We start from the raw sequence: 26,969 nt of genomic DNA, 5'->3' as shown, positions 1-26,969 counted from the left end.
TGTTAGGCACCTATGCCACCTTGCTCCCAGCTAAAATAAATTCCTTCCTCCTGTATTCGGTGTCCAATAAATCCTTTCCCGCGGCCACTCCTGCTACACTTGAACTTCTTGGTTTAAGTGTAGTCTTAAACTGTAGTCCCAGAGTAGCTGGACTACAGGCATGCACCACCACACCCAGCTAAGTTTTTGTAGGGACAAGAGCTAACTAAGTTGCCTAGGCTGGCCTTGAACCACTAGCCTTGAGCAGTCCGCCTGCCTCAGCTTCCCAAAGAGCTGCGATTATAGACGTGAGCCACTGCACCTGGCCCTGTACTTCTTAAAAGCAAACTGCTGTTGTAACTTTGTCATTTTTTAAATTAACTTTTTATTTTTAGCTGCTAAACAAAAAAATAAAAACCTTAAAGCTGGTCACAAAAATGGCAAACAGAAGAAAATGAAGCGAAAATGGCCTGGCACTGGAAGCAAAGGATCAAATTCACAGGAAGAGGTATAAGAACATGTGCTTCTAGGAATACCTGACCCCTGCATGCTTTTGGACTTTATCTTACACTTCAGTGACAAAAAGTGCTGTGTGATATGGAGAGGTGGAAACATCCCACATAATCAGGATTTTTGGATGAAGGTGTCCTTTTACTATCACTGAGTTCTCCGTGTTCTTCCTTTTTATTGCAGCTTTGTTTTTCTCGCTAATTAGCTGCCAGCAGCACTTTTAAGCCTTAGCGTCTCACTGTTGTTGGTGAATATATGCACACAAGCTCTTTGATTTTTTTGAGGTGGAGTCTGGCTCTGTCAGGCTAGAGTGCAGTGACACTATCTCAGGTCACTACAGCCTCTGCCTCCCGGGTTCAAGCGATTCTCCTGCCTCAGCCTCCTGAGTAGCTGAGACTACAGGTGCATGCCACCACACCTGGCTAATTTTTGTATTTTTAGTAGAGATGGGGTTTCACCATGGCAGGCTGGTCTCGAACTCCTGACCTCAGGTGATTCACCTGCCTGGGCCTCCCAAAGTGCTGAGATTACAGGTGTGAGCCACTGTACCTGGCTGTTCGTTGACTTTTTTTAGTGTTGTACTGTCAATGACTAGAAAAATGGGAAGCTCAGAGAAGATCAAACAGTCAGGAGGCATTTCAAAGTCCACTGAATCTTACAAATTTTTTACTACCAAAGTCCCTCATCCTGACTCCTTCTGCAAATTAAAAATGAATATTTCTGAGCATTGGCCTTACCAAATCTCCCCACTCCTACCTTTCTGTGTTTTGATTTTGGTTTTTAGAAGTTCCTTTTCCTTGTTCTGTAGATGTAATCAGGGAAGAATAATAAGTACCTCTTCTGGATTCCACTTTTCTGAGGGCTTTTAACTGGATGGCAACTTTTTTTTTTATTAGGCTTGGTCACAGGGGACAAGGGTAAGGGGTGGTAAAATATTAGAAATACCAAATATTCTAGATTGAAAAACATTTTTATACAATCTAACCCTGCCTTTATATTTTATGAATGAGGAATCTGAAGCCCTGTGGTTAAAGTAATTACCCATAGTCACACAGGGCCAAGCCAGGACTAGGATTTTGTTTCCCAACCCCTGTCAGTATTCTCTTTGATTTGATTTACATTACTCAAATGATTATTTAGCCAAAGCTGGCAGCCTTCTACACAAGGAACAAATTCTAAACATATATAGTAGAATTTAATAACATTATCAAATAAAACAAAAGATTTAAACTGGCAGATATTTATAAGACATAAATTTGATGGTGCTAAGTGCAAATTTGACATTATTGTAAATGACTTTATAGTCAGTTTCTTTGTACATACTGTATTCCTAAAATATATTCAAAAATTTGGTATACAGAAAGCTGTAAGCTGTAGTACAAGTTAACATGTAAAAAGTACCTCTGTTCCCAAAGAGCTTAAATGTATTATAAAATTTCCTTTTTTTATATATAAAAATCTTTTATACTTCCATCACCATCTTTGAGGGTATATTTCTAGTTGTATAGTGACTGTTAATTTGAGCTTGTAAGTGTACTCAACTCACCCAGTTAGCGTCTCGTTGAAACTATAGATTCCACTACTTTTGGTTCACTCTCTGATTTTCAGCTTTGTCTCTATTGCTCTAAAGATCTTTGTTCTTAGACTTTGCTTTTTAATTATAATACTATCACTGTCATTTAAAAAAAAAATTTTTTTTTTTTTTTGAGATGGAATCTTGTTCTGTCGCCCAGGCTGGAGTGCAGTGGCATGCTCTCAGCTCACTGCAACCTACACTGGGTTCAAGCAGTTCTTCTGCCTTAGCCTCCCAATGCCCAGCTAATTTTTATATTTTAGTAGCGACGGGGTTTCACCATGTTGGCCAGGCTGGTCTTGAACAACTGACCTCAAGTGATCTGCCCACCTCATCTAGCCCATTTAAAAATGTTTTTCAATCATTTTTACAAAATAAGGGTAATCTATGATAAAATACTCAAATCATACAAACACGAATATTCAATGATGGAATGCTGTTGAACAAAACATTTATTTTCAACCTAGTATACAGAAATCCAAATTTTACATATGAAGGCCAATTTAGAAGAGTCGCCCTTTAAGGCTTTGAAGTTGGTTTAAATAATTTTGTGCATCAGAATAAAATAATTAATTTTCTTTTTCTTACATTTATTTTTTTGTTTTTGTTTTTAAAGGATGGTAAACCTAAAGAGAAGCAGCAGCATTTGAGTCAGGCATTCATCAACCAACATACAGTGGAACGCAAGGGAAAACAAATTTGTAAATATTTTCTTGAAAGAAAATGTATTAAGGTATAAAAATGTGTAAGCAAAAGTCTAAAATGTAAAACTGCTCTTTCTGTTTTATACCCTTTTAATTCATACCTTTAGGTTTTTAAAACTGTTTCCTTCTGGAAAAAATTCAATTAGAAAATTTCAGTTAAGTATTCTTTTATGTTTAAAAAGTAGCTGGGCGCGGTGGTTCACGCCTGTGATCCCAGCACTTTGGAAGACTGAGGTGGGCGGATCACCTGAGCTCAGGAGTTCAAGACCAGCCTGGCCGACATGGTGAAACCCCATCTCTACAAAAATACAAAAGTTAGCCAGGCGTGGTGGTGCATGCCTGTAGTCCCAGCTACTTGGGAGGCTAAGGCAGGAGAATTGCTTGAACCTGGGAAGTGAAGGCTGCAGTGAGCTGTGATGGTGCTACTGCACTCCAGCCTGGGCTATAAAGCAAGACTCTGTCTCAAAAAAAAAAAAAAAAAAAAAGTAGATAATTTTAAAAAATGCTTTGTGTTTAAAAATGTTTGGGACTTAAAATTTTAATCAGATACATGCGATGTAGTTAGATAATTTATTAAGAATTAGAATGTGCTACCTCTAAGACTTTGGTTCTTTCTGGAATCATTTGCTTAAAGTTTAGTAGGAATTAAATTGTAACGAGTTGACTATTAGAAATAATGGCTTTTCCTTGCTCTTTCTTTTGGCCTAGGGAGACCAGTGTAAATTTGATCATGATGCAGAGATAGAGAAGAAAAAGGAAATGTGTAAGTTTTATGTACAAGGATATTGTACCAGAGGTGAAAACTGTCTGTATTTGCATAATATCCTTTATCACGAGATATAGTGACTTTACTCTTTATAAATATTTACAGGAACATTTTAAATGTGCAAAATTTTTAACGAAACCAGTGTTTTAGCTATACCAAAATGATACTATCCAAGCCTAACTTAGTATCAAAATGATTAAATTGTACATGGAATTTTCATAAGCAAGAAAAGAGGAATTCTTTAGAAAATCTCTCAAATGATGGTTCTTTCTGCTCAACCTGGGTGGTATAGAGGGTCCATGAGAACTCTTCAAGTCTTCAAGTTTTTCCCAGAAAGAGTATCACAGTTTCTACTGTGATATTGACTAATTGAATCTATATTCAAATAAGCTACTTCATAAAAAGGCAGGGATTACATAATTTGGGAGTACCTGTATTCTGTACTACATAGAAATTAATTGTCTCTTAATTTGCAGAATAACCTTAATTCTTCAGTGCAAGTGGCATAGAAAGTTGAAAATACATGAAACGTAAACATTTTAGGTTAATGGCACCTTTAGTCATCACAAAATTTTTTTTCTTCAGGCATTGAATATAAGGAATATCAAATTGTAAGTTGAGGATTTTTTTCCCTAGAAAACAATATTCAAGTTATATAAATTTATTCTGTTGTAAACAAGTCTAATGTACAAAGGATCCAGATTTGTAAGACAAGTCATTGTTGACTTTGATTCCTCCACCCCGAAAGAAATGCTTTAAAAATAATCACATTTATCAAGGTATTTAAAATATTTATCTCTTTCATGTATGAAATATGCCTGTACTCTATTAGAAGAATGGACATGAAGGAAAAAAGTGGCCTGTGATAGCCAATACACTTGATTTATTTATGTAGTCTTTCTGAAATTAGACTTTTTTTTTTAAGACGGAGTCTAGCTCTGTCGCCCAGGCTGGAGTACAGTGGCGTGATCTTGGCTCCCTGTAACCTCTACCTCCCTGGCTCAAGCAATTTCCCTGCCTCAGCCTCCCGTGTAGCTGGGATTATAGGTGCATGCCACCACACCCAGCCAATGTTTTTGTATTTTTAGTAGAGATGGGATTTTACCACGTTGGCCAGACTGGTCTTGAACTCCTGACCTCACACAATCCGCCCACCTTAACCTCCCAAAGTGCTGGGATTACAGGTGTGAGCCACCATGCCAGGCCTAAAATTAAGATTTTTAAATGTAATTCAGTTAATAATTTATTATCTTGTATTTTAAATAGAGAGATCCAGTTTCTACTAGTAGGAAAGGTCTTTTTTTTTTTTTTTGAGACATCGTCTCATTCTGTATCCCAGGCTGGAGTGCAGTAGCACAATCTCGGTTCACTGCAGCCCCTGCCTCCCAGGTTCAAATGATTCTGGTGCCGCAGCCTCCTGAGTAGCTGGGATTACAGGTATGCCTGTGCCACCATGCCTGGCTAATTCTTTTGTATTTTTAGTAGAGGCGCGGTTTCACCGTGTTGGGTAGGTTGGTCTCTAACTCCTGGCTTCAAGTGATTCACCCACCTCAGCCTCCTAAAGTGCTACAATTACAGGTGTGAGCCACCCTGGCCACAGAGGCCTTTATTTAGGAAAAATAAAGTCATTAAGTTTGTAACATTATTTCAGTTGGATTAAAATTGTTCTCTTCCTTAACACTTGCGTTACATGAATATCCTTGTAAGTTTTACCATACAGGAACAAAATGTTATCAGGGAGAATATTGCAAGTTTTCTCATGCTCCATTGACTCCTGAAACACAAGAATTGTTGGCTAAAGTGAGTATAATTTTTAATCTTTTTTTTTTCTTTTTTAAGGAATACATTTGAACTAAGGATGAGCATTTGAAGATAATTAAGAAGAGTACCTCATAGATTAGCTTATGGGATATATTAGGACTGATAATTTAAGAATTTAGTTTACATATTTTCATTTGTATATGTTTCCTTGCAGCTGAAAGGAAGATATATATTCATTGCTGGTTTAAGTTGGAATGTTCATAAAATCTTCAGCATAATTAGCCATTTTAATAGCTAAGTTAAGCTAAATAAAACAAATCAAATAAGAGAAATAGTATTCCTGTTATAAAGAGTCTTAGAAGGAAAGTTACAAGTTATGGGTTTATAAACATTCTAGAATTACATCCAAGAATAGTTAAGTAGTAATTTCAAAATGTTTTCTTCAGATATTCTTTCAGTCTGTGAGAAAAGGTTATTGAAAAATTATAGTCATTTGTATCCTTTTATTTCTCATGTTAGTTGGAGCTAGTCTCTTAAAAATTCAATCTAAGTATACATGAAAATAAGTCTTTTGAAACCAGCCATACGATCTTGTGGCAAAATGTTCCATTGAGCATATGTAAATATTATGAAGCCAAAGGTTCTTGTTTATAGATATTTTTAGGTTGAAAATCTAAACGAAGTTTAATGTGGAATTAGAAGTTGTACCAAATATTTAGTTGTTTATTTGTATGAAATAGATATGGAAAAGTGATATATATAAAATAAGTTTGCAGTTCCTGTAGTAGTAGTAAATAATATTAGATGAATATTAGGATGAATGTGATTGGAATAATTTGAAAATTATAATAGCATAACAGTATATGTGAATTAGACATGAATGCATAAAAATGATTATGTGATTTTCTTTTCATATTAGGTTTTGGATACTGAAAAGACATCATGTAAATAAAATAGACATAAAAAGGTAAAACTAGAATTTACCACATTTTTTTTCCTTTGAACATCTCCAGAAGTTGGCATGTCAGCCTCAATAGGGCTTTTTTCCTTTTCTCAAATAGAAGTATTTTTCTTCTTTCTCTGGCACTAAAAAATATTTATAAAATATTTGATATATTTATATACCTATATGGATCTACATCAGCCTGTTCCTTGTGTGGGCTTGTCTATCATGTATATTTTTATTCTCCTCTTGTGTCTCTTTGTAGGTTTACCAAATATGTACAATTCACAAAACAGTATATTAGTTTTGCTTATGTTTGGATTTTATTTAGACTATATCATACTCTCTGTATTAATTGATGACATGGCAGTTTTCACTCAACATTATTCATTCATGTAGATGCATGCAGCTGTCATTCATTTTTACTCCTATGTAACATTTCATTCTATGTTTCTGTTATTTAGTCATTCTATTAATATTTAGGTTATTTTCAATTTTTAAAAATACGAAGTCTTGTTGTAAATATCCCCGTACATACCTCTTGGTATTAATGTGCACAAGTTATCCATAGTATGTGACAAGGAGTAGACTTATATCATCATAAAATTTAATATAATATCAGTTTATTCAAGTAGTTGTATCAGTTTATACTCCTACAAACTGTGTAGAAGAACTCCTATTATTCTATACTTGCCCATACTTTATGCCAGGCATCCCCAAACTTTTTACACAGGGGGCCAGTTCACTGTCCCTCAGACCATTGGAGGGCCACCACATACTGTGCTCCTCTCACCACCAATGAAAGAGGTGCCCCTTCCTGAAGTGCGGCGGGGAGGCCGGATAAATGGCCTCAGGGGGCCGAACGCGGCCCTCGGGCCATAGTTTGGGGGCGCCTGCTTTATGCTGTCAATACTTGAATTTTTAAAAATCAATTTAGTGGATGTAAAATATAATTTAACTTAATTTGCATGAAGTACAGCATCTTTTCTTATGCTTACTGGCTTTTGAGTTTTATCTTGGTGAAATGCCTGTTAATGTCTTTTGCTCATGTTTTTATTGGTCTGATTGTCCTTTATAGATTGATTTCTTATGTATTTACATAATTCTTTATGAGTTATGTGTGACAGGCCTTCTCCCGTTTTGTTGGAAGTCTACAATTTTTTTTTTTTTTTTTTTTGAGGCATCTCAATGAGTAGAATGACTTATTTTGGTAATCTTTTTGTTTCTGGTTAGTTTTATGTTTTGTGTCTCATTTAAGAAATTCTTTATCATGAGGCTGTAAAGTAATTTAACTTTTTTTTTAAGTTTTGTAGCTTTGCTTTATAAATTTATATTTTCATCCTTTGGGAATTGTATTAATAGTTGGTAAGTAATGGTGCATAGCAAAAACAACCACAAGGGTCTCAGTAGTGAATAACACAAAGTACTTACTTTTTATGCATATATAGATTGGCTGGGAGTTGGCTGATCTTGTCTGGCCTTGGTTGGATTGGCTCTGTTTCATATGGCAGATCTGCTGGGACAGTTCTGCCCCATACTTTTCTAATTCTCCTGGGACCAGTGGGGTAGCTAGGGCCCGCTCTTCTCATGATGTTGGCAGAAACTCAAGAGGGCAAAGCCCTGTTTACAGCACATTTACTTATAACCCATTGGCTAAAGTAAGTCATGTGGCCAAGCCCAAAGTCAAGGAGAAGGAAACTATACCTTTTGTACTTTACGTGTGGGAGGAACTGCTAGAATGAATGAAAAAAGAGTATAGCTATAACTCTAGGGAGAAAGGAAAAAAATAATACTAATTGACTTTTTAAAAATGGTATCAGATGGAGGCCTTATATTATTATTATTATTTTTTTCTTCCCATTTTCCTATACAGATAACCAATCTCCCAAGCATTATTTAATTAAAAAGACTGCCCTTTCCCACTAACCTGCAATGCCCCTGTTGGTATATATCAAGTTTCCATCAAGTGAAGAACTGAAGGTCTGTCTCTGGGTTATCAGTTCTTCTCCATTTGTCTTTTTCTCCAGTATGTGTTAATTACTGGAGCAACACTTGTTACTATCAGTCATATTGATTATAGCTTTTCCAGTAGTAATTTTCTTTTCTGTAATGACTATGAACATCTTTTCATGTGCTTATTGGCCATTAGTCAGTTTAGATATCTGCCCATTTTAAAATTAGATTGTTTTCTTAGTACTGAGGTTTAGGAGTTCTTTATATATATTGGATACAGATCCTTTATTAGATACGTGATTTGCAAATATCTTATCCCAATCTGTGACTTGTCTTTTTATTTTATTAGTAGTATCTTTTGAAGCATGAAAATTTTCTTTTCTATATAGTACGGTTTATCAGTTTTGTCTTTTATGGATCATGCTTTCCATGTTGTATCTAAGAATTCATTGCCTGACACAAAGTCACAAGATTTGCTCTTAAGTTTTCTTCTAAAAATTTTCTAGTTTTAACTCTTGTGTTTATGTCTATGATTCATTTTGAGTTAGTTTTCAGGAATTGTGTGAGTTAAGGGTACTTAATTTTTTTGCATGTAGGTACCCAATTTTCTCAGTACCTTTTTTTTTTTTTTTTGAGACAGAGTCTGTTTCTAGGCTGGAGTGCAGTGACACAGTCTTGGCTCACTGCAGCCTCTGCCTCCCAGAGGTTCAAGTGATTCTCATGACTCAGCATCCCTAGTAGCTTGGACTACAGGCGTGCACCACCATGCCTGACTAATTTTTGTATTTTTAGTAGTAACAAAATTTCACCATGTTAGCTGGGCTGGTCTTGAACTCCTGACCTCAGGTGATCTGCCCACGTTGGCCTCCCAAAGTGCTGGGGTTACAGAGGTGAGCCACCATGCCTGGTCACCAGCACCATTTTTTTTTTTTTAAACTCCCATTTCCCTGACTTGCCTTCACACCTTTGTCAAAAATCAACTGACTATAAATGTATGGATTTATTTCTGTACTAAGTTGTGTTCCTTTGATGTGTATATGTGTGTCCTTATACACTATCACAGTGTCTTGATCACCATAGCTTTGTACTAAGTGTTGAAATAAGGAAGTGTAAGCTGTCGAGCTTTCTTCTACTTTTCAAAGATTGTTTTGGCTACTCTGAATCTTTTGCTTTTCCATATAAGTTTTAGGATCAGCTTGTAAATTTCTGCAAAAAACCCATGCTGAGATTTTGGTAGGGATTGCATAGAATCTGTGGAGAATTGCACATAGAATTCTGATGTATGAGTATGGAATGTCTCTCCATTTATTTAGATCTTCATTTTCTCTCAGTTTTGTAATTTTCATCATACAAGTGTACAGTGTACACTTTTTTGTTAATTTATTCCTACATATTGTGCTTGATACTGTTCAATGGAATTGTCACTTAAACTCTATTTTTAGATTGATCGTTGGTAATATGTAGAAATAGAATTTATTTTTGTTTTTGATCTTGTTTCCCAAGACTTTGAATTCATTTATTAGCTCTAGTAGGTTTTTGTGTGTGTGTGTGTGTGTGTGTGTGTGTGTGTGTGTGTGTGTGTGTGCGTGTGTGTGTATTCCTTAGGAATTTGTATTATTAAGACAAGGATGCCCTCTCTCACCACTCCTGTTCAACATAATACTGGAGGTCCTAGCCAGAGCAATCAGGTAAGAGAAGTAAAAGGCATCCAAATAGGAAGAGAGGAAGTCAAACTGTTTGTTCACAGATTACATGGTTCTATACCTAAAAAACCCTGTCATCTCTGCCTTGAGGTTCCTGGATCTAATAAATGGCTTCAGCAAAGTTTCAGGATATAAAATCAGTGTGCAAAGATTGCTGATTTTTATAGGTGTAGCATTTTGATTTTGTAGGTGTACCATTCCTATATACCAGCAACAGCCAAGCAGAGAGCCAAATCAAGAATGCAGTCCCATTCACAATAACCACAACAAAAATATAGCTAACCAAAGAGGCCTCTGTAACAAGAATTACAAAACATAGCTCAAAGAAATCAGAGATGACAAACAAATGGAAAAACATTCCATGCTCATGGATGGGAAACATCAGTATTATTAAAATGGCCACACTACCAAAAGCAATTTACAGATTCAATGCTATTCCTATCAGACTCCCATTAACATTATTTATAGAACTAGAAAAATATATTTTAAAATTCATATGGAACAAAAAAGCACGAATAGCTAAGGCAGTCCTGAGCAAAAAGAACAAAGCTTGGGCCAAGTATGGTGGCTCACACCTGTAAACCCAATAATTTTGGAGTCTGAGGCAGGCAGATCACTTGAGCCCAGCAGTTCGAGACCAGCCTGAGCAACATGGTGAAACCCTACCTCTACAAAAAATACAAAAATTAACTGGGTATGGTGGTGCATGCCTGTAGTCCCAGCTCCTTGGGAAACTGAGGTCAGAGGATTGTTTGTGCCTGTTTTCTGCAGTGGCTGTATCATTTTACATCCCCACCAATAATACACAAAGCCTCCTTCAGTTTCTCCACATCCTTGTCAACACTTACTCTGTTGTATATGTGTTTTGTTTTGAGACAGGGTTGTTCTCTCACCCATGCTTGAGTACAGTGGCTTGATCTCAGCTCACTGCAACCTCTGCCTCCCGGGTTCAAGTGATTTGCCTGCCTCACTCTCCTGAGTAGCTGGGATTACAGACGTACCACCACACCCAGCTAATTTTTGTATTTTAGTAGAGATGGGGTTTCACCATGTTGGCCAGGCTGGTCTTGAACTCCTGACCTCAAGTGATCTACCCATTTTGGCCTCCCAAAGTGCTGGAATTACAGGGATGAGCCACCACGCCTGGCCTGTTGTGTGTGTGTTTTTAAAGAATAGTCATCTTAATGGATGTGAGGTAGCATCTCATGGTTTTGATACGCAGTTAATGATGTTGAGCGTCTATGTGTTTATTGGCCATTCGTATAATCTTTAGAGAAATGTCTATTCAAGTCTTTGCCCATTTTTGAATTGGGTTACTTCCTTTTTTGTTGTTGAGTTTTAAGAGTTCTCTATAGATTCTGGGTGTTAATTACTAATGAGATATATGATTTGCAAGTGTTTTCTCCCATTCTGTAGGTCGTCTTTTTATTCTGTTGATAGTGTTCTTTGATGTCCCAATAGTTTTTAATTTTCATGAAGTCCAATTTTAATCTATTTTTTCTTTTATTATCTGTGCTTTTGATGTCATATCCAAGAAATTATGTTCAAATCCAGTGTTGTGAAGACTTGCCCTTATGTTTTCCTCTAGGAGCTTTATAGGTTTAGCTCTTACATTTAGGTTTTTGATTTATTTTGTGTATGTTGTCTAAGACAGTGGTCCAACTTCATTATTTTTCATGAGGAGATCCAGTTTTCCTAGCATCATTTGTTGAAAGACTGTCCTTCTTTCATTGAATGGTCTTGGTACCTTTGTCAGCAGTTATTTACCATAGATGTGAGGGTTTATTTCTAGCCTCTCTATTCTGTTCCATTGCTCTATATGTCTGTCTTTTATGCTTTTAGCACTCCGTTTTGATTACTGTCACTTTGTATTAACTTGAACTCAGGAAATGTGAGTCCCTCAAATTGGTTCTTTTTCAAAAAATTTCTAGGCTATTTGTCCCTTGATATTCCATACGAATTTTAAGACGGATTATTCTATTTCTGGAAAGAAACATCAATTTGAAGTTGATAGATTGCCTTGAATACGTAGCTTGCTTTGAGTACTAATAACATCTTAACAATAATATCTTTCAGTCCATTAACATGGGGTATCTTTTCATTTATTTATGTGCCTTTGATTTTTTTTCCAGTAGTGTTTTATAGTTTTTATTTTACGAGTTTCAACTCTTTGGTTAAATTAGTTCCTAAGTACATTAGGCCCTTGAACAACAGAGAAATTAGGGTTACTGACCCTTTGTGCGTCAAAAATCTGCATATAACTTTTCACTCCTCAAAATCATAACTACTAACAGCGTGCTGCTGACAGGAAGCCTTACCAATAACATAAAGAGATGATTAACACATAAATAGATTCTTATCTATCTATCTATATATTTCCAAATTGTAACAAATCTTCAAAAAATGTTCCATTGTATGTATTGAAAAATACGTATATATAAGTGGATTCATACAGTTCAAACTTGTGTTGTTCAAGAGTCAGCTGTATTTTATTCTTTTTGACTATTGTAAATTGAATTGTTTTAATTTCCTTTTTAGATTGTTCATTGGTAGTGTATAGAAATGCACCTGATTTTTGTGTGTTGAGGTTTTCTACGTAGAAGATCATTGTGGGGGATACTTTTTTAAACATGATAAAATATACCTTAATAAGAAAGCACCATACTCAATAGGGCAAACAGTAGAGACATTTCCACTAGAAGAGTTTATGTTCCATTGAGACTGCCTGGTTTCTAAACCTGAGTGGAGTTCCCTTTGGAAAACATCTGCCTTGGGGGAAAGGTTCATTTAAGAATGTCCTTGATTAAGCAGTGACAGTTATTAATGCTGTTAAACCTCAATTCATACAGTCTTTTCAACATTATGCCTAGCAGAATGGGAAGATATATAAAGTACTTCTGCAACTGTATTCCTAAGGAAAAGTGTGTGTGCCGTTACCTGAGTTGCAAGCTGAATGAGTTGTTTTTCATGACTGCTATTTTTACTTGAAAGAACAACTGAGAGCTGGGTGTGTTGGTATGAGCCTATAATCCCAGCTGCTTGGGAGCTGGAGGCAGGAGTTTGAATTCAGGTCTAGCCTGGGTAACACAATAAGACCCTGTCTCTACCCAAAACAAAACAAAATACAAGAAACCAGACACACATACAAACCCAAACTCAAACAAACAATCAAAACTGAGGGGCAATTTTTTTTCAGATATAGATGTTTGACAGCAACTTTTTCACAAATGAATAGAGTGACCCTGAACTTTGAGGACAACTGAAAATATTTGTTGTTAATGATAAAATTCAAGCTTTTAAGCAAAAATTGTAATTTTAGAACATTTGATCTGTCCCTGTGACCTTGAAAGCTTTCCTGTACCTAATGACTTTTTTGCAGGATTCATTAAAGAATGATTTTTTAAAACACTGTACTATGTAATGAAACGTGTGGAAGATCTGCATAGATTAGTAAACTGATACTTTCCAAATAAAACAATTATACATATATTCAGCATACAAAGACCAATGGATTTTAATGTAACAGTATAAAAAGTTCATTGATGTGGTTTCAGATTCTGTACTGCAACTTGAAAATGTGTTTCCATTTGCTTTTAATTCGCTCATCACTTTATTTTTAGCTTTTATTTTCTCTCTTTTTTTTTTTTTTTTGAGATGGAGTCTCGCTTTGTTGTCTAGGCTTGAGTGAAGTGGCATGATCTCTGCTCACTGCTACCTCTGCCTCCTGGGTTCAAGTGAGTCTCGTGTCTCAGCCTCCTGAATAGCTGGAATTACAGGCATGTGCCACCACGTCCAGCTTTTTTTTTTTTTTTTTTGAGACAGAGTCTCACTCTGTTGCCAGGCACCAGACTGGAGCGCAGTGGCACAATCTTAGCTCACTGCAATCTATGCCTCCTAGGTTCAGACAATTCTCGTGCCTCAGCCTCCTGAGTAGCTGGGACTACAGGCGCACACCACCACGCCCAGCTAATTTTTTTGTGTTTTTAGTAGAGATGGGGTTTCACTATGTTGGTCAGGCTGGTCTCCAACTCCTGACCTCAAGTGCTCTGGCTGCCTTGACCTCCCAAAGTGCTGGGATTACAGGTGTAAGCCACCATGCCTGGCCTATTTTTAGCTTTTCTCAATAATTTTTAGGTTTGTTTCTAGTAGTTGGGTTTTGCTCTACAGGCTAAACCAAAAATCTTTTTCTTTTGATACGTGGATTAAGACCATTCACGTTTATTGAAATGACCAAATATTTGGATTAGTTTCTGTCATTTTATTGTTACTGTTTCTTTCTCTATAATGTGTTTTCTTTATTTTCTATTAAATTTTTCTTTTTTATCTCATTTTTTGTTCTTTTTCTGCTTTTGTCCGATAATATTTATCATGTTTCCATTCAAATTTATTCTTTCTTGTAATGTAGTCTTCATTTGTAATAGAATTTTTTTTTCTTGTTTATCATTTCTGAGGTACTCAACTCTTGTCTCATTATTTATTTATTTTTTGGGAGGTTCAGTTCTAATCTTAGTTTTTTAATTTCAATTCCGAATGTTCTTTAATTTTCCCAAAGAGGGGTATTTAATTCAGTGTGGATTTTTGCTTAATTGTTTTCTTCAGCTGTATGTTTGTGTTTTTGTTTTGGGAGCGAGGAGCAGGGAGTAGGGAGTAAGGGCGGCTAATTTCCATGAGCTGATGTGCTTTTGTTTTCTGTTTTCTTCTGTAGGTAGCATTGTACAGATGATGAGTATTTACACCCATGCCTGTTCAAGACTGTTCAAGACTGGTGATTTGGAATAGTTTACAACATTCCTCAGTCAGAGTGCCCTCTTGTGTGATTGGGATGATGTGCGGCTTCCATAATGGATGGGACAGAGAGCTGGGATCTAATGTACAAGTGAAGGGCTTGGTCTTCACTGAGACATTCCACCCATTGGAATAGGAGAGGAGCATATATGGCAGAGAGGCTGGCTGGTGGGTAAATGTCATAGTAAATTGTAGAAACCTCTTCTGATTGATTGGATTTCCTTAGTGAAATAGGAAGCAAGGTTAGGCTGAGTGAGGGTGGGTGACAAGGTAGAGGAGTTTGAGGAGAGCTTGGTAGATGGATCGTAAAAGCAAGAGTTAGTTCTCTTTATGTCATTAAATACTTTCACAACAAAGTTTCAATGGTCGTTCACAATTTCATTTTATGGCTTAAATTACGGTTCTGTGATTTTTTAAAAACTAGTTTCCTATTGTTAGACATTTATTTCCAGTTTCTTACCATTATAAATAAAGTGAAACAATATCTCTTACTATACCACTTCTAGATTTGGAGTTCCTAACGTTTCTATTGTTAAAATATAAGAATATTTATCTTTCTCATTGGTTTATAACTGTAGTCAGATTAAATACTTGTGTGCAGTATAAACTTAAGGAATGTGATGGTATCATTAACACAAGATTCAAATGCAAAATGTTCCAAGTACAAATAATGAGATTCTAAATATGCAGTTTTATATGGTAGTATTGATTATTATATTAGACAAATACCATGAAATGGAAACTATTGTCGTTATATTGTTTTATTGCTGGGAAAAGTAATAGTATTACCAACTTGCTGGACATGCAGAGTACACCAAAGCTAGTGATACTTCTTAGCAAAGTCCTGTTTGAAAATAGGAATTAAAGTTATTTTCATTGCCATCTAATCCCGCTAAAGCAAGGAAGGGAATTGCATATACTCCAGGCAAAGGTTTGTCAGACAAGGCAAAAGAAAGCAGGAAACAAGAATAAATCCTAGGACCTTAGAAGCAGGAAACTGAGGGATGGAGAGCAAGTCATCTCTCAGTGCCCTTTTGCTGTTTGCCCAGGCCGATTGGTTTACTTCCCAGCTGTGGCTAGGGAAGAGGACAAGGCACTTCTTATTTAAGTCTCATAACAACCTTATAAGGTGGATAATGCAGTTCATTGCATAAAAAGCGAATAAATAGGAATACTTAATTTTTAAATTTTCATGAGTCTTGTCAGTATTTGTCACTAATCTTATACTACAGTCTAGCAGTTTATTTCCTAATATTACCGCATGTATAGTTTGATACTTAGGAAGTATAAATTTTGTATATAAAGTTTATATACAAGAGGGAAAAACAATTCTTATATTCCTGAGGCAGTACCCATCTCACTTGTAAATTTAAAAGACCAAGCAGAGGTTTGAGAGCCTCAGAAGTCAAATAGAGAATGTTTAAAACCTCTTATTTTTCAAATAATTGTTTTAAGAGACAAGCATACCTGTGTCAGTGCAATATCTTAACTTGTGTTGAATCAAGTTAGGAGAGAGAGATTCTCGTGAAATTGTCCTGTGTTGTCAAAGCAGCTGATAGGGTTACAAGAGCACCTTCTAGCCAGTCGCCGGCTTCCATTCTCCCCTTTCCTCTGTACAGTTTGCTCTGGTTTCTCAGAGCAGATTTCCAAGTATACGCTTCAGCCATGCCCCCGCTGAACCAAAAGCCATTTGTCTGCCTGGTTTCCAAAGTGCTCTATCATCTGGCCATTGCAGCCATACCAGGCCAGGCTTCATACTTCCCTCTGCTCCTCTCGGCTCTCCTTGGTTTCCTCCTGTGAAGTAAATCTCACTGACCCTTGATGCAGCTTCAGGCATATATAACATATATAAAATCATACTTGGTCTGAAAAATTCAGACCAGGAGAAATAAAGCAGGAAGGCTGTATGGGAAAAATCTGCATAGATTTACTTGGCCAGCATGGTTATCGTGGCTCTATTAAGTTTATCCCTGACTTTCTTTAAAGCCAAAGCATAAAGGATAAAGTGATCAACTACTTACCTCTCAATAGCAGAAGGGAGGTGGGAGGCAAAACCTCTCTAATAATTTCATAAAAACAGTACTTATGTGGGTCTTCATTATGGAAATCACTGAATAGAATGGAAAGAATTCTCCTTTCTAAAATTTTGTGTGACAGGTTTCATATGGGTCTTTTTATGGTTGGTTACTAAAAGCCACGAAATAGTGGAACTCAATTTTTATCAGTTGGCAGGATAATATAGGTCAAGTATGTAGCCTTTTGGTGTTTTCACTTTGTCTAATTGTAGAACTTTGGAATTCAGACCCAGAGATGTTAAGACTGACCCCTGTTTTAATAGGTTTCCTGACTTCCAGCATTATTGTCTCAGTTCACTGACTAGTTTCTTGTAAGCATAACCATTGAGGGGGTTACATGCAAGGATTTCTTCAGGTCAGGTGCAATGGCTCACACCTTTCATCGCAGCACTGTGGGAGGCCAAGGCAAGAGGATCACTTGAGTCCAGAAGTTTTGAGATCAGCCTTGGCAACATAGCAAGATCTCATCTTCTAAAAATCTTTAAAATTAGCCAGGCATGGAGGTGCACACCTGGAATCCCAGCTACTTGGAAGTCTGAGGCAGGAGGATCACTTGAGCCCATGAATTTGAAATTGCAGTAAGCAATCTCTTTTTAATCTCTATTACAATCTTATAAAAGAGACTATTACAATAAGAATAGCTGCAGTTGCTACTTACAGATGTCGAAATCATGTCTGTAAAAAGGCATTACCACCCTGGGTCTCTGTAGCTTCTGTTGTTGATTGTGTACCCTCACGTATGTTTTTTCCCCTTCCTAACAGAATTCCAATTTTGGTTAGATCCCCCTCACCTAAGTGAGTGACTTCTGCTTTATGGAGGGTGAACCCTGGACCCAACTTGAAGGGTTGTATCAACAGGAATCTAATGTTGTATTTCTCAACCTTGACTTCACATTGGAATTGCATGGGACGCTTTAAACAAAAATACTGATTCCAAGAGCCCACTTTCAGAAATTTTGATGTTTTACTTTTTAAAATTTTTTTGGCTTGGAATATGGACATGAAATTTTTAGTAGCTCCCAGGTGCTTCTAAAGCACAGCCAAGGTTGAAAACCACTGGTCTCAACAAATAAAGGAAGTGCCATTCTTCTTGCCAATAGTTGGTATAAGCTTGAAATATGGATACGTGTCCTCTGGTGCACTTCTGGAAAAGTGATCTTTTCTCTTGAGGTACACAAGGAGGAAGTTGAACATTACCATGTCTAAATATGACACCAGAACAGAGGTAGCTATCTTAAGATTTCAAGGGGTGCTAGCTGAAGATGACAGAGAGGAAAGTTGGGGAAAAGCTGAATTCTTGGTAACAGCTGAGCCATGGACTTAACCAGTCTTTCAGGAGAGATACCCCACTTTCAGATTTCATGTCATGCCAACTGAAATGATATATTTTCATTATCGTTGAAGCCATTTTGATTTGGGTTCTCTGCTATGCTGCCTGCAGCTATAGGCAAACTAATAAATGAGAACCCACAAGCAAATCTACATTCTTCCCAACATCCATGTTTCTCCCCCTCACCAACCTCTTCACCAAAAACTGCGTTCATTATATTCAGCTCCTGCAAAGAGCACACATTAAGAAATAGGTTTAAGGAAGTGTTATATACCCAATGTATGCATCCCCCAAAATTCATGTGTTGAAATCCTAACTCCCCAAGTGATGGTATTAGGGGGTAGGGCTTTTGGGAGGTGATTGGGGTATGAGGGTAGAGCCCTCATGAGTAGGATTAGTGCCCTTATAAAAGTGGCCCTGGGGAGCTCTTTTCCACCATGTGAGGACACAGCAAGAAAATGGCTATCTACAAACCAGGAAGCAGGCCCTCACCAGACACTAAATCTGCCAGCACCCTGACCTTGACCTCCCCGAGTCTCCAGAACTGTGAGGAATAAGTGTTCTTTAAGCCACCTAATCTATGGTATTTTTTTTTATAATAGCCCAAATGGACCAAGAAGTGAAAGGAAATTAAGATGGGGAGGTCTATTTTCATAACAAGGAGCAGAAAACTAGGAAGAATAGATACATTTAGAAGGATTAAGAGGAAAGGGGAGAAGGTGCCCGACTCACCTTAAAAGTGCTGTTGATTCCTGTGAAATTTGTGACACTCATTTACATTATTTAAAAACAAACAAAGAAATTCTAACTGGGAAAAAGAAAACTAAAAAAAGACATGTTTTTAGTTACTATATGTGTCATTCTGAGCTGCACATTATTTAACATCTCTGAAATTGGAATATATTTTACAATTGATACTCACATTTAATTAGCAGGTTCTTGTTTTCTTAGAGGTACATAAAAAATGGTGAATCTTATTGACTCAGTGACATTTAGATTCTATTAAATATAATTTTTAACTGAAGTTATACATGTACATAGTTAAATAAATGTTTACTGTGAAATAAAGTTACGGAGTTTATTATGGATTAATGGATTATAAAAGCATAATGAAGATTTTTCAGTGAAAACAAGTGGATCCCTTCCCCCTCCTCTTTTGTATAGTAATAGGCAGAATTCTAAGATGGCTCCCAGGTTTCCTCTTCCTTGATGTACATGACCTACATAATCCCTCCTCTTGAATGCGGGCATTATTATGAATATGATGGATTTCATTTCATGATTAATTTACATTATATGGCAAATACGAAGATTTTACATGTGATGCAATTAAGGTCTTAAATCGGTTGCTTCTGAGTCTTAGAAAAGGTGAGGAGATTATCGTGGGTAGACCTCAATGAATCAGGTGAGCCCTTTAAAGAGGCTGGGCCCGTTCTGAAGTCAAAGATAGGAAGCATCAGAGAGTTTCTGTTATTAGCCTTGAAGTAAACTGCCATGTATCTAAGACTTGTGGACAGCTGCTAGTAGCTGCGAGCAACCGGCAGATGACAAGAAGTGGAGATTTAAGTCATCCAACCACAAGCCACTTATTTCTACCAGCAGCAACCTGAATGAGTTTGGAAGAGGTGCTTCAGGCTTTAGCCTCAGATCAGCCATTTCTCCAAGCAGCCCAGATTCCTTTTAGTTGAGAATAGTATTTGCAAACCAGTATCTGGATGCTAGATGCGCTCATTACTACTGAATATTGCTGCTTCTAGTGCTATCTTAAGACACAGCTAGGGAATATGTGTATTGTATGTGTATGTAAATTTACACATACTTATATTTCGAATTAGAAACCATGATTTCACACCAACATCTCTAATTCCAGTCCAATTTTCTACCTTTCCTTTTTTTTTTTTTTTTGAGTTGGAGTCTCACTTTGTTGCCTAGGCTGGAATGCAGTAGCGTGATCTCTGTTCACTGCAACCTCTTCCTCCTGGGTTCAAGCAATTCTGCCTCAGCCTCCTGAGTAGTGTGGATTACAGGCATGTACCACCATGCCTGACTAATATTTGTATTTTTAGTAGAGACAGGGTTTCGCCATATTGGCCAAGCTGGTCTTGAACTCCTGAGCTCAGGTCATCCACCTGTCTTGGCCTCCCAAAGTGCTGGCATTACAGGTGTGAGCCACTGTGCCCGGCCTATTACCTTTCTTTATTTTTAACAACCTTCTTCAACAGTGAGAATTGTGAATCCCAGTATCTTTAATTTATGTATTCATTTAATTGATTATGATCTCCATCACCATTGCAGCTACCCATAGCTACCCCATCTCTGAGTGAATGCTCAGACTGATACTTTTCTGGGCTTCAGGCATACTGAGCCATGCCCCTGTCACCACATTCTCCACCTTATGTAAAGACATTGCTCTTACTCTGCTTGGACTCCAACACTTCATGTCAGATTGCCATCACCAATCTGCATTTCTCGCCATCCCTTTCAGAATTTAGTGCCCTGTGTCTTGCACAAATTCCCTCCTCACCCTCCCCAGCCTGAGACACCTTGTGTCCTCCCCAGGCGCAGACACCCTGTACCAGGCTGCCAGCATCACCACACAAACATCGCTCATTCCACTTGGTGCTTCAGCTGCACTTGGTACAGATTCCACTTTCAATCCTGCTTCTTCCTCATCCTCCAACACCCCAGGCCAGACTGACCTGTGCAGATGTCCTCATTTGGCTCTGACACCCTTTTTTGGGCCACTTCTTTTTTTTTGAGACGGAGTTTCACTCTTGTTACCCAGGCTGGAGTGCAATGGCGTGATCTCAGCTCACCGCAACTTCTGCCTCCTGGGTTCAGGCAATTCTCCTGCCTCAAACTCCTGAGTAGCTGGGATTACAGGCACACCCCACCATGCCCAGCTAATGTTTTGTATTTTTAGTAGAGATGGGGTTTCACCATGTTGACCAGGTTGGTCTCCATCTCTTGACCGTGTGATCCACCCTCCTCGGCCTCCTAAAGTGCTGGGATTACAGGCTTCAGTCACTGCGCCCGGCAGTTATGGGCCACTTTTCTAAGCAGATAGCCTCCTCACTCTGCTTGGGCTCTAATACTATGTCGGGCAGCCATCTGTGAGGACACCCCTTTTCCCTATGTGGGGTTCCTGCATCCTGGTTCAGATTACCATCTTCCTTTTGTGACATCAGTTTTTGTCTGACTCCATTATCCTCTCCCTGCTCAGGCTCCAGTGATAGCCCACACTTACCCTCTCATGTTGACATTCTTAATGTAGTCATGTTCTGACACCCTGCACAGGACCACTGTGTCTCTGTCTCCTCTTTCTCACTCTGCAGATACCATGCTCTGTGGGCCCATTAAATTATTTCTTCATTCCCTAAGTTTATGGTATATTTCTTTATGACTTCTAATTGTCAAAGTAAGCCTATGAGGTAGATGATGTCATTGACATTTCACACCAGAAAGCTAAAATGGTTGAGTTTTTCCCAGGATAATTCGGCAAATTATTGAGCTGGGATTTGAACCCAAGTCTGTCAAATTCAGAAGTTCTGAAACACTCTTCTTACCAAAATACTTCCAGAGAAGCAGCTAGAGGTGCAGATAAAGGGGGGCGGTAGCCTGTTTCTACAGAAAAAGCGCCATGTTTTTGTTACTGTCTTGTGTTTGAATACCATTTTCTTCATTTTTAAGCGGTGTGGTATTTGGCAGTTAATCTCCCTGAAACTTAGTTTCTTTATCAGGAAGATGGAGCTAAAAATAAAATCTGTCATGCCCACATTATGATTTTGATTTGGGATTCCAATGAGATAGTGGTTATAAATACACCCAAAATTTTAAGGAACAATACAATGCCAGCATTTGTTAAGGGAACCAAAAAGGATCTTGGGGAGGGGGTGGATTGTCCAAATCAAATGCCACATCATCACCTTTTTCTGAAATGAGCCATTTATTCAAGATAGGTCCAGAGGGTTAATTTGGGCCCTTTAGACTAGAAATATATTTATGTGTTGTGATCCCCAAATGTCAAGAAATTATGCCTGGAAATAGAACTTTTGGGGTCATCAGCATGTAAATGATATTAAAAACTATCAGACTATATAAGATTATCTGGAAAGTTAGTGGAGATGAAAAGAGAGAGAGTAGTAATACAGTGCTGAACCATAGGGTACTCCATAATTAAGTCTGAGGAGATAAGGAGGACTCAGCAAAGAATACTAACAGAAATGGCCAGTGAAACAAGACTGAAGAAGTAGAGGGATCAAACGGAATCAAATAATAAAAACATAGACCTAAATCCAGACATAATAACTCAATTACATGTAAATGGGCTAAACTTCAAGAACCAAATTCAGTTCACTATATTTTATTTTATTTTTTAAGATGGTGTGCAATGGCACGATCTCTGCTCACTGCAACCTCTGCTTCCAGGGTTCAAGCGATTCTCCTGCCTCCACTTCCCGAGTAGCTGGGTTTACAGGTGCCTGCCACCACACCTGGCTAATTTTTTTAATTTTTAGTAGAGACGGGGGTTTTGCCATGTTGGCCAGGCTGGTCTTGCACTTCTGACCTCAGGTGATCCTCCCACCTCAGCCTCCCAAAGTGCTAAGATTACAGGTGTGAGCCTCCACACCCGGTTCATTTCACTATGTGTTTTTATAAATAAAGTTTTATTGGAGCACAGCTATGCCCATTTGTTTACATGTTGTCTATGGCTGTTTTCCCACTACAACAGACTTTAGTAATTGTTACACAGGATGTATGGCTTGCAAAGCCCAAAATGTTTATTTTCTGCCTTTACAGAAAAAGATTGTCAGAATTTAAAAAAAAAAAATAATAACTCAACTGAGCCAGGGGCAGTGGCTCAAGCCTGTAATCCCAGCACTTTGGGAGGCTGAGGCGAGTAGATCACTAGGTCAAGAGATCGAGACCATCCTGGTCAACATGGTGAAACCCCGTCTCTACTAAAGGTGCAAAAAATTAGCTGGGCATGGTGGCGCGTGCCTGTAATCCTAGCTACTTAGGAGGCTGAGGCAGGAGAATTGCCTGAACCCAGGAGGCGGAGGTTGCAGTGAGCCGAGATCGCGCCATTGCACTCCAGCCTGGGTAACAAGCAAAACTCCGTCTCAAAAAAAAAAAAAGACTCAACTATATGCTGTCTACAATAGAGTCACTTTGGTGAGAAGTAAAAGGGTGGGGAAAAAATACAACATGTAAACATCAAACAAAAAAAAAGATGAAGACGCTATATTAATAATAAAATAAGACTTCAGAGCAAAGATAATTTCAAAAGCTAGAGTCACTGCATAATGACATAATGACTTGTTACGACATTACAATCCAAAATGTATACACAAATAACAGTGAATGAGACTATGAAGCAAAAACTGACAGAACTGAGAGTAGAAATAGACAAATTTACAATTATATTTGGTAACTTCAACACTCCTTTCTCAGTAATCCATACAACCAGTAAAACAAGTATATAGAAGAACTGAGCAACACTATCAGTTAACTTGGTCTAATTGACATTTACTGAATATTCCTCAAACAAAAGTAGAATAAAGTTTTTGTTTTGTTTTGTTTTGTTTTGTTTTGTTTTGTTTTTTTGAGCTGGAGTCTCTCTCTGTCACCCAGGCTGGAATGATCTCCACTCACTACAACCTCCACCTCCTGGGTTCAAGCAATTCTCCTGCTTCAGCTGTCCAAGTCACTGGGATTACAGGCACCTGCCACCACTCCCAGCTGATTTTTGTATTTTTAGTAGAGATAGGGTTTTGCTGTGTTGGACAGGCTGGTCTTGAACTCCTGACCTCAGGTGATCCACCTGCCTCTGCCTCCCAAAGTGCTGGGATTACAGGCATAAGCCACCATGCCTGAATGAATACACATTCTTTTCAGGTCCTCATGGAACATTGACCAAGATAAACCGTATCTTGGGTCATAAACCTTAACAAATTTAAAAGTATTGAAATAATTCAGTGTATTCTCCGTCCATAATGGAATTAGATTAAAAATCAGTAAGAAGGCTGAGCACAGTGGCCCATGCCTGTAATCCCAGGACCTTGGGAGGCCAGGGCAAAAGGATCACTTAAGCCCAGGAGTTTGCAAGCAGCTTGGGAAACAGAGTGGGACCCCATCTTTACAATTTTTATTTTCTAATCTGCCAGGCATGGTTGTGTACACCTGTGGTTCCAACTACTTGGGAGGCTGAGGTGGGAGGATCACTTGAGCCTGGAAGTTTGAAGCTGAAGTGAGTCATGACTGTGCCACTGCACTCCAGCTTAGGGAACAGAGTGAGATCTTGTCTCAAAAAAGAAAGTCAATAAGAAATAGTATAGAAGGCAAGGCATAGGGGTTTATACCTGTAACCTTGGAATCACGAGCCTGCGAGTTTAAGACCGGCGTGGCCAACATGGCAAAACCCTGTCTCTACAAAAATTACAAAAATTAGCTGTGGTGGAATTAGGTGTAGCTGGAACTACAGGTGTAGTTCCAGGCACAAGAATCACTTGAACCCAGGAGGTGGAAGCTGCAACGAGCTGAGATCACTCAACTGCATTCCAGCCTGGGCAACAGAATGCGACTTTGAAAAAAAAGGAAAGAAAAAAAAAGAAAAGAAAGAAAGAAAAAAAGAAGGAAGGAGAAAAAAAAAGGAAGGAAAGGAGGGAAGGAAAGAAGAAAGAAAAGAAAAGAAAGAAACATCTCAAACATTGGAAATTAAAAAAAAAAAGTTTCCATTCAGAGAGATCAAATAAGTCTCAAGGGAATTAGAAAATATATGGAAACAAATGAAAATGAAAGTACAACTTATCAAAACTTGTTGGATGAAGCTAACACAGTTTTTAAAACAATTTATTGCACACAATGCTTATATTGTAAAAGAAGAAATCTCAAATCAATAATCTAAAATAGATTAGAGCTAGAAAAAGTATAGCAAAATAAATCCAAAGCAAAATGAATGAAGGAAAAAATGAAGACAACAGTAAAGATCAATGAAATTGTAAACAGAAAAATAATAGAGAAAATCAACAAAACCAAAAGCTTTATAAGTCAAAATCAATGAAAAAAAATCAGTGACACCAAGTTATTTGTAAAGGTCAGTAAAATTGATAAACCTCTAAGCACACTGATAAGAACAAAAGAGAGATGACAAAAAATACCAGTGTCAGGAATGAAAATGGGAGTAGTACCAGAAATCCTGCAAGAAATGAGAGGGATCAGAGAAAACTACAAACAGCTATATGCACACAAGATTGAGATTATATAGATGAAATATACCAACTCCTCTAAACTCACAGATGACTAAAACCATATAAGAGGAAATAGATAACCCTGTAACTATTGAAGATATTGAAGTCATAGTTTAAAGTTTTATACAAAAGAAATCTCCAGGTTCGAATAGTTTGACTGGCAAATTCTACCAAAATCTGTAAAAGAAACACGACCAATTTTACACTCTCAACACTGGGAAGATGTCAGTTCTCTCCAAATTAATTTAGACACAACTCCCATAAAAATCCCAAAAGAATATTTTATATATATATAGACAAGTTAATCTAAAATTTATATGGAAAGGCAAAGGAACTAGAATAGTCAAAACATTTTTTAAGAAAATAAAATTTGAAGACTCATACTACCTGATTTTAAGAATTACTCTAAGCTACAGTAATGAAGATACTGTGATACTAGTGAAGTGATAGACAAACATATCAACTTAATGGATTAGAAATTCCAGAAATAGGTTCACACAAATATGAGCAACTGTTTTTTAATTGGTGTATTTATTATTTACATTTAATGCAATTATTGATATGTCAAGCTTTAAATTTGCCATTTTACTTTTTGTTTTGTTTGTTATCTTTTTTTCTTTTCCTGCTTTCTGGGAGGTTACTTGAACATTTTTTAGAATTCCATTTTTATTTATCTATAGTATTTTTGAGTGTATCTCTTTGAATAGTTTTTTAATTGGTTACTCTCTCTATATCTAAAACTTATGCATATATAACAGTCCAAATACACTTAATGTAATTGCTGGTAAGCTAGAATTTTATATCTGTCATTTTGTTATTGATTTTCTGACTGTCTTATGTCCTTTTTGTTTCTCTATTCCTCTATGAATGGCTTCTTTTGCGTTAAATACATATTTTCTAGTCTATTAATTTCTTTGATATTTCTTTACTATAGTAATTTGAGTTATTTTGTTAATGATTGCCCCAGGGATTATAATTAACAATTTAAAACAACCTAGTTCAGGTTGATACCAACCTAATTTCTATAGTAGACAAAACTTGTTACAGTATAGCTTTGTTCCCTTTTCCCTCTTTTGTGCTATTTTATTTATATCAATTATATTTGTTTACATTATAAACCCATCAACACAGTTGTATAATTATTGCTTTATGCAGTTGTCAGGTAATCAGGTAAAATTTAAAAGTATTATAAACAAAAATATATTTGTATTGTCTTTTATGTTTACTTACACAATTTCCTTTATTGGTGTTCTTTTATTTCTTGTCTGAATTCAAGTTACTCTCTAGTGTCCTTTCATATCAGCCTGAAGGACTCTCTTTAATATTTCTTGTGGGGTATGTGTGCTAACAATACATTTTCTCAATTTTTCTGTATTTGAGGATGTCTGAGTTTCTCTTTTCTTGAAGAATAGTATGGCTGATATAGAATTCTTGGTCAACAGCTTTTTTTCTCTGATCTCTGAATATGTCATCCCACTGTCTTCTGGCTTCTACAGTTTCTGATGAGAAGCAAACTGTTACTGTTATTGAGGCTTCCTTATACTTGAGAGCTTTTTTCTTACTGGTTTAAAAATTCTTTTTGACTTTCAACAGTTTGACCAAGATGGGTCTAAGTGTGGATCTTTTTGTCTTTATCC

General features: G+C 37.2%; 1 protein-coding gene across 1 annotated transcript in view; it reads left to right on the top strand.

Annotated features, from left to right (window-relative positions):
- Positions 1 to 25,879, top strand: part of ZC3H8 (zinc finger CCCH-type containing 8) — a 50,739-nt gene extending 24,860 nt beyond the window's left edge. The window contains exons 4-9 of the mRNA XM_003942491.3: positions 375 to 487; positions 2,679 to 2,795; positions 3,475 to 3,586; positions 5,223 to 5,332; positions 6,213 to 6,260; positions 14,598 to 25,879. Of these exons, the coding sequence (XP_003942540.2) occupies positions 375 to 487; positions 2,679 to 2,795; positions 3,475 to 3,586; positions 5,223 to 5,332; positions 6,213 to 6,245 (485 nt within the window). The 3' untranslated portion in view covers positions 6,246 to 6,260; positions 14,598 to 25,879. The remainder of the gene's footprint in view (positions 1 to 374; positions 488 to 2,678; positions 2,796 to 3,474; positions 3,587 to 5,222; positions 5,333 to 6,212; positions 6,261 to 14,597) is intronic.
- The last annotated feature ends 1,090 nt before the right edge of the window (positions 25,880 to 26,969 follow it).

This window comes from Saimiri boliviensis, chromosome 1 (genome assembly GCF_048565385.1).
Source record: "Saimiri boliviensis isolate mSaiBol1 chromosome 1, mSaiBol1.pri, whole genome shotgun sequence".
Classification (NCBI taxonomy): domain Eukaryota; kingdom Metazoa; phylum Chordata; class Mammalia; order Primates; family Cebidae; genus Saimiri; species Saimiri boliviensis.
The sequence above is the reverse complement of the archived record's forward strand: the minus strand, read 5'-3'. Positions and strand labels throughout refer to the sequence as shown.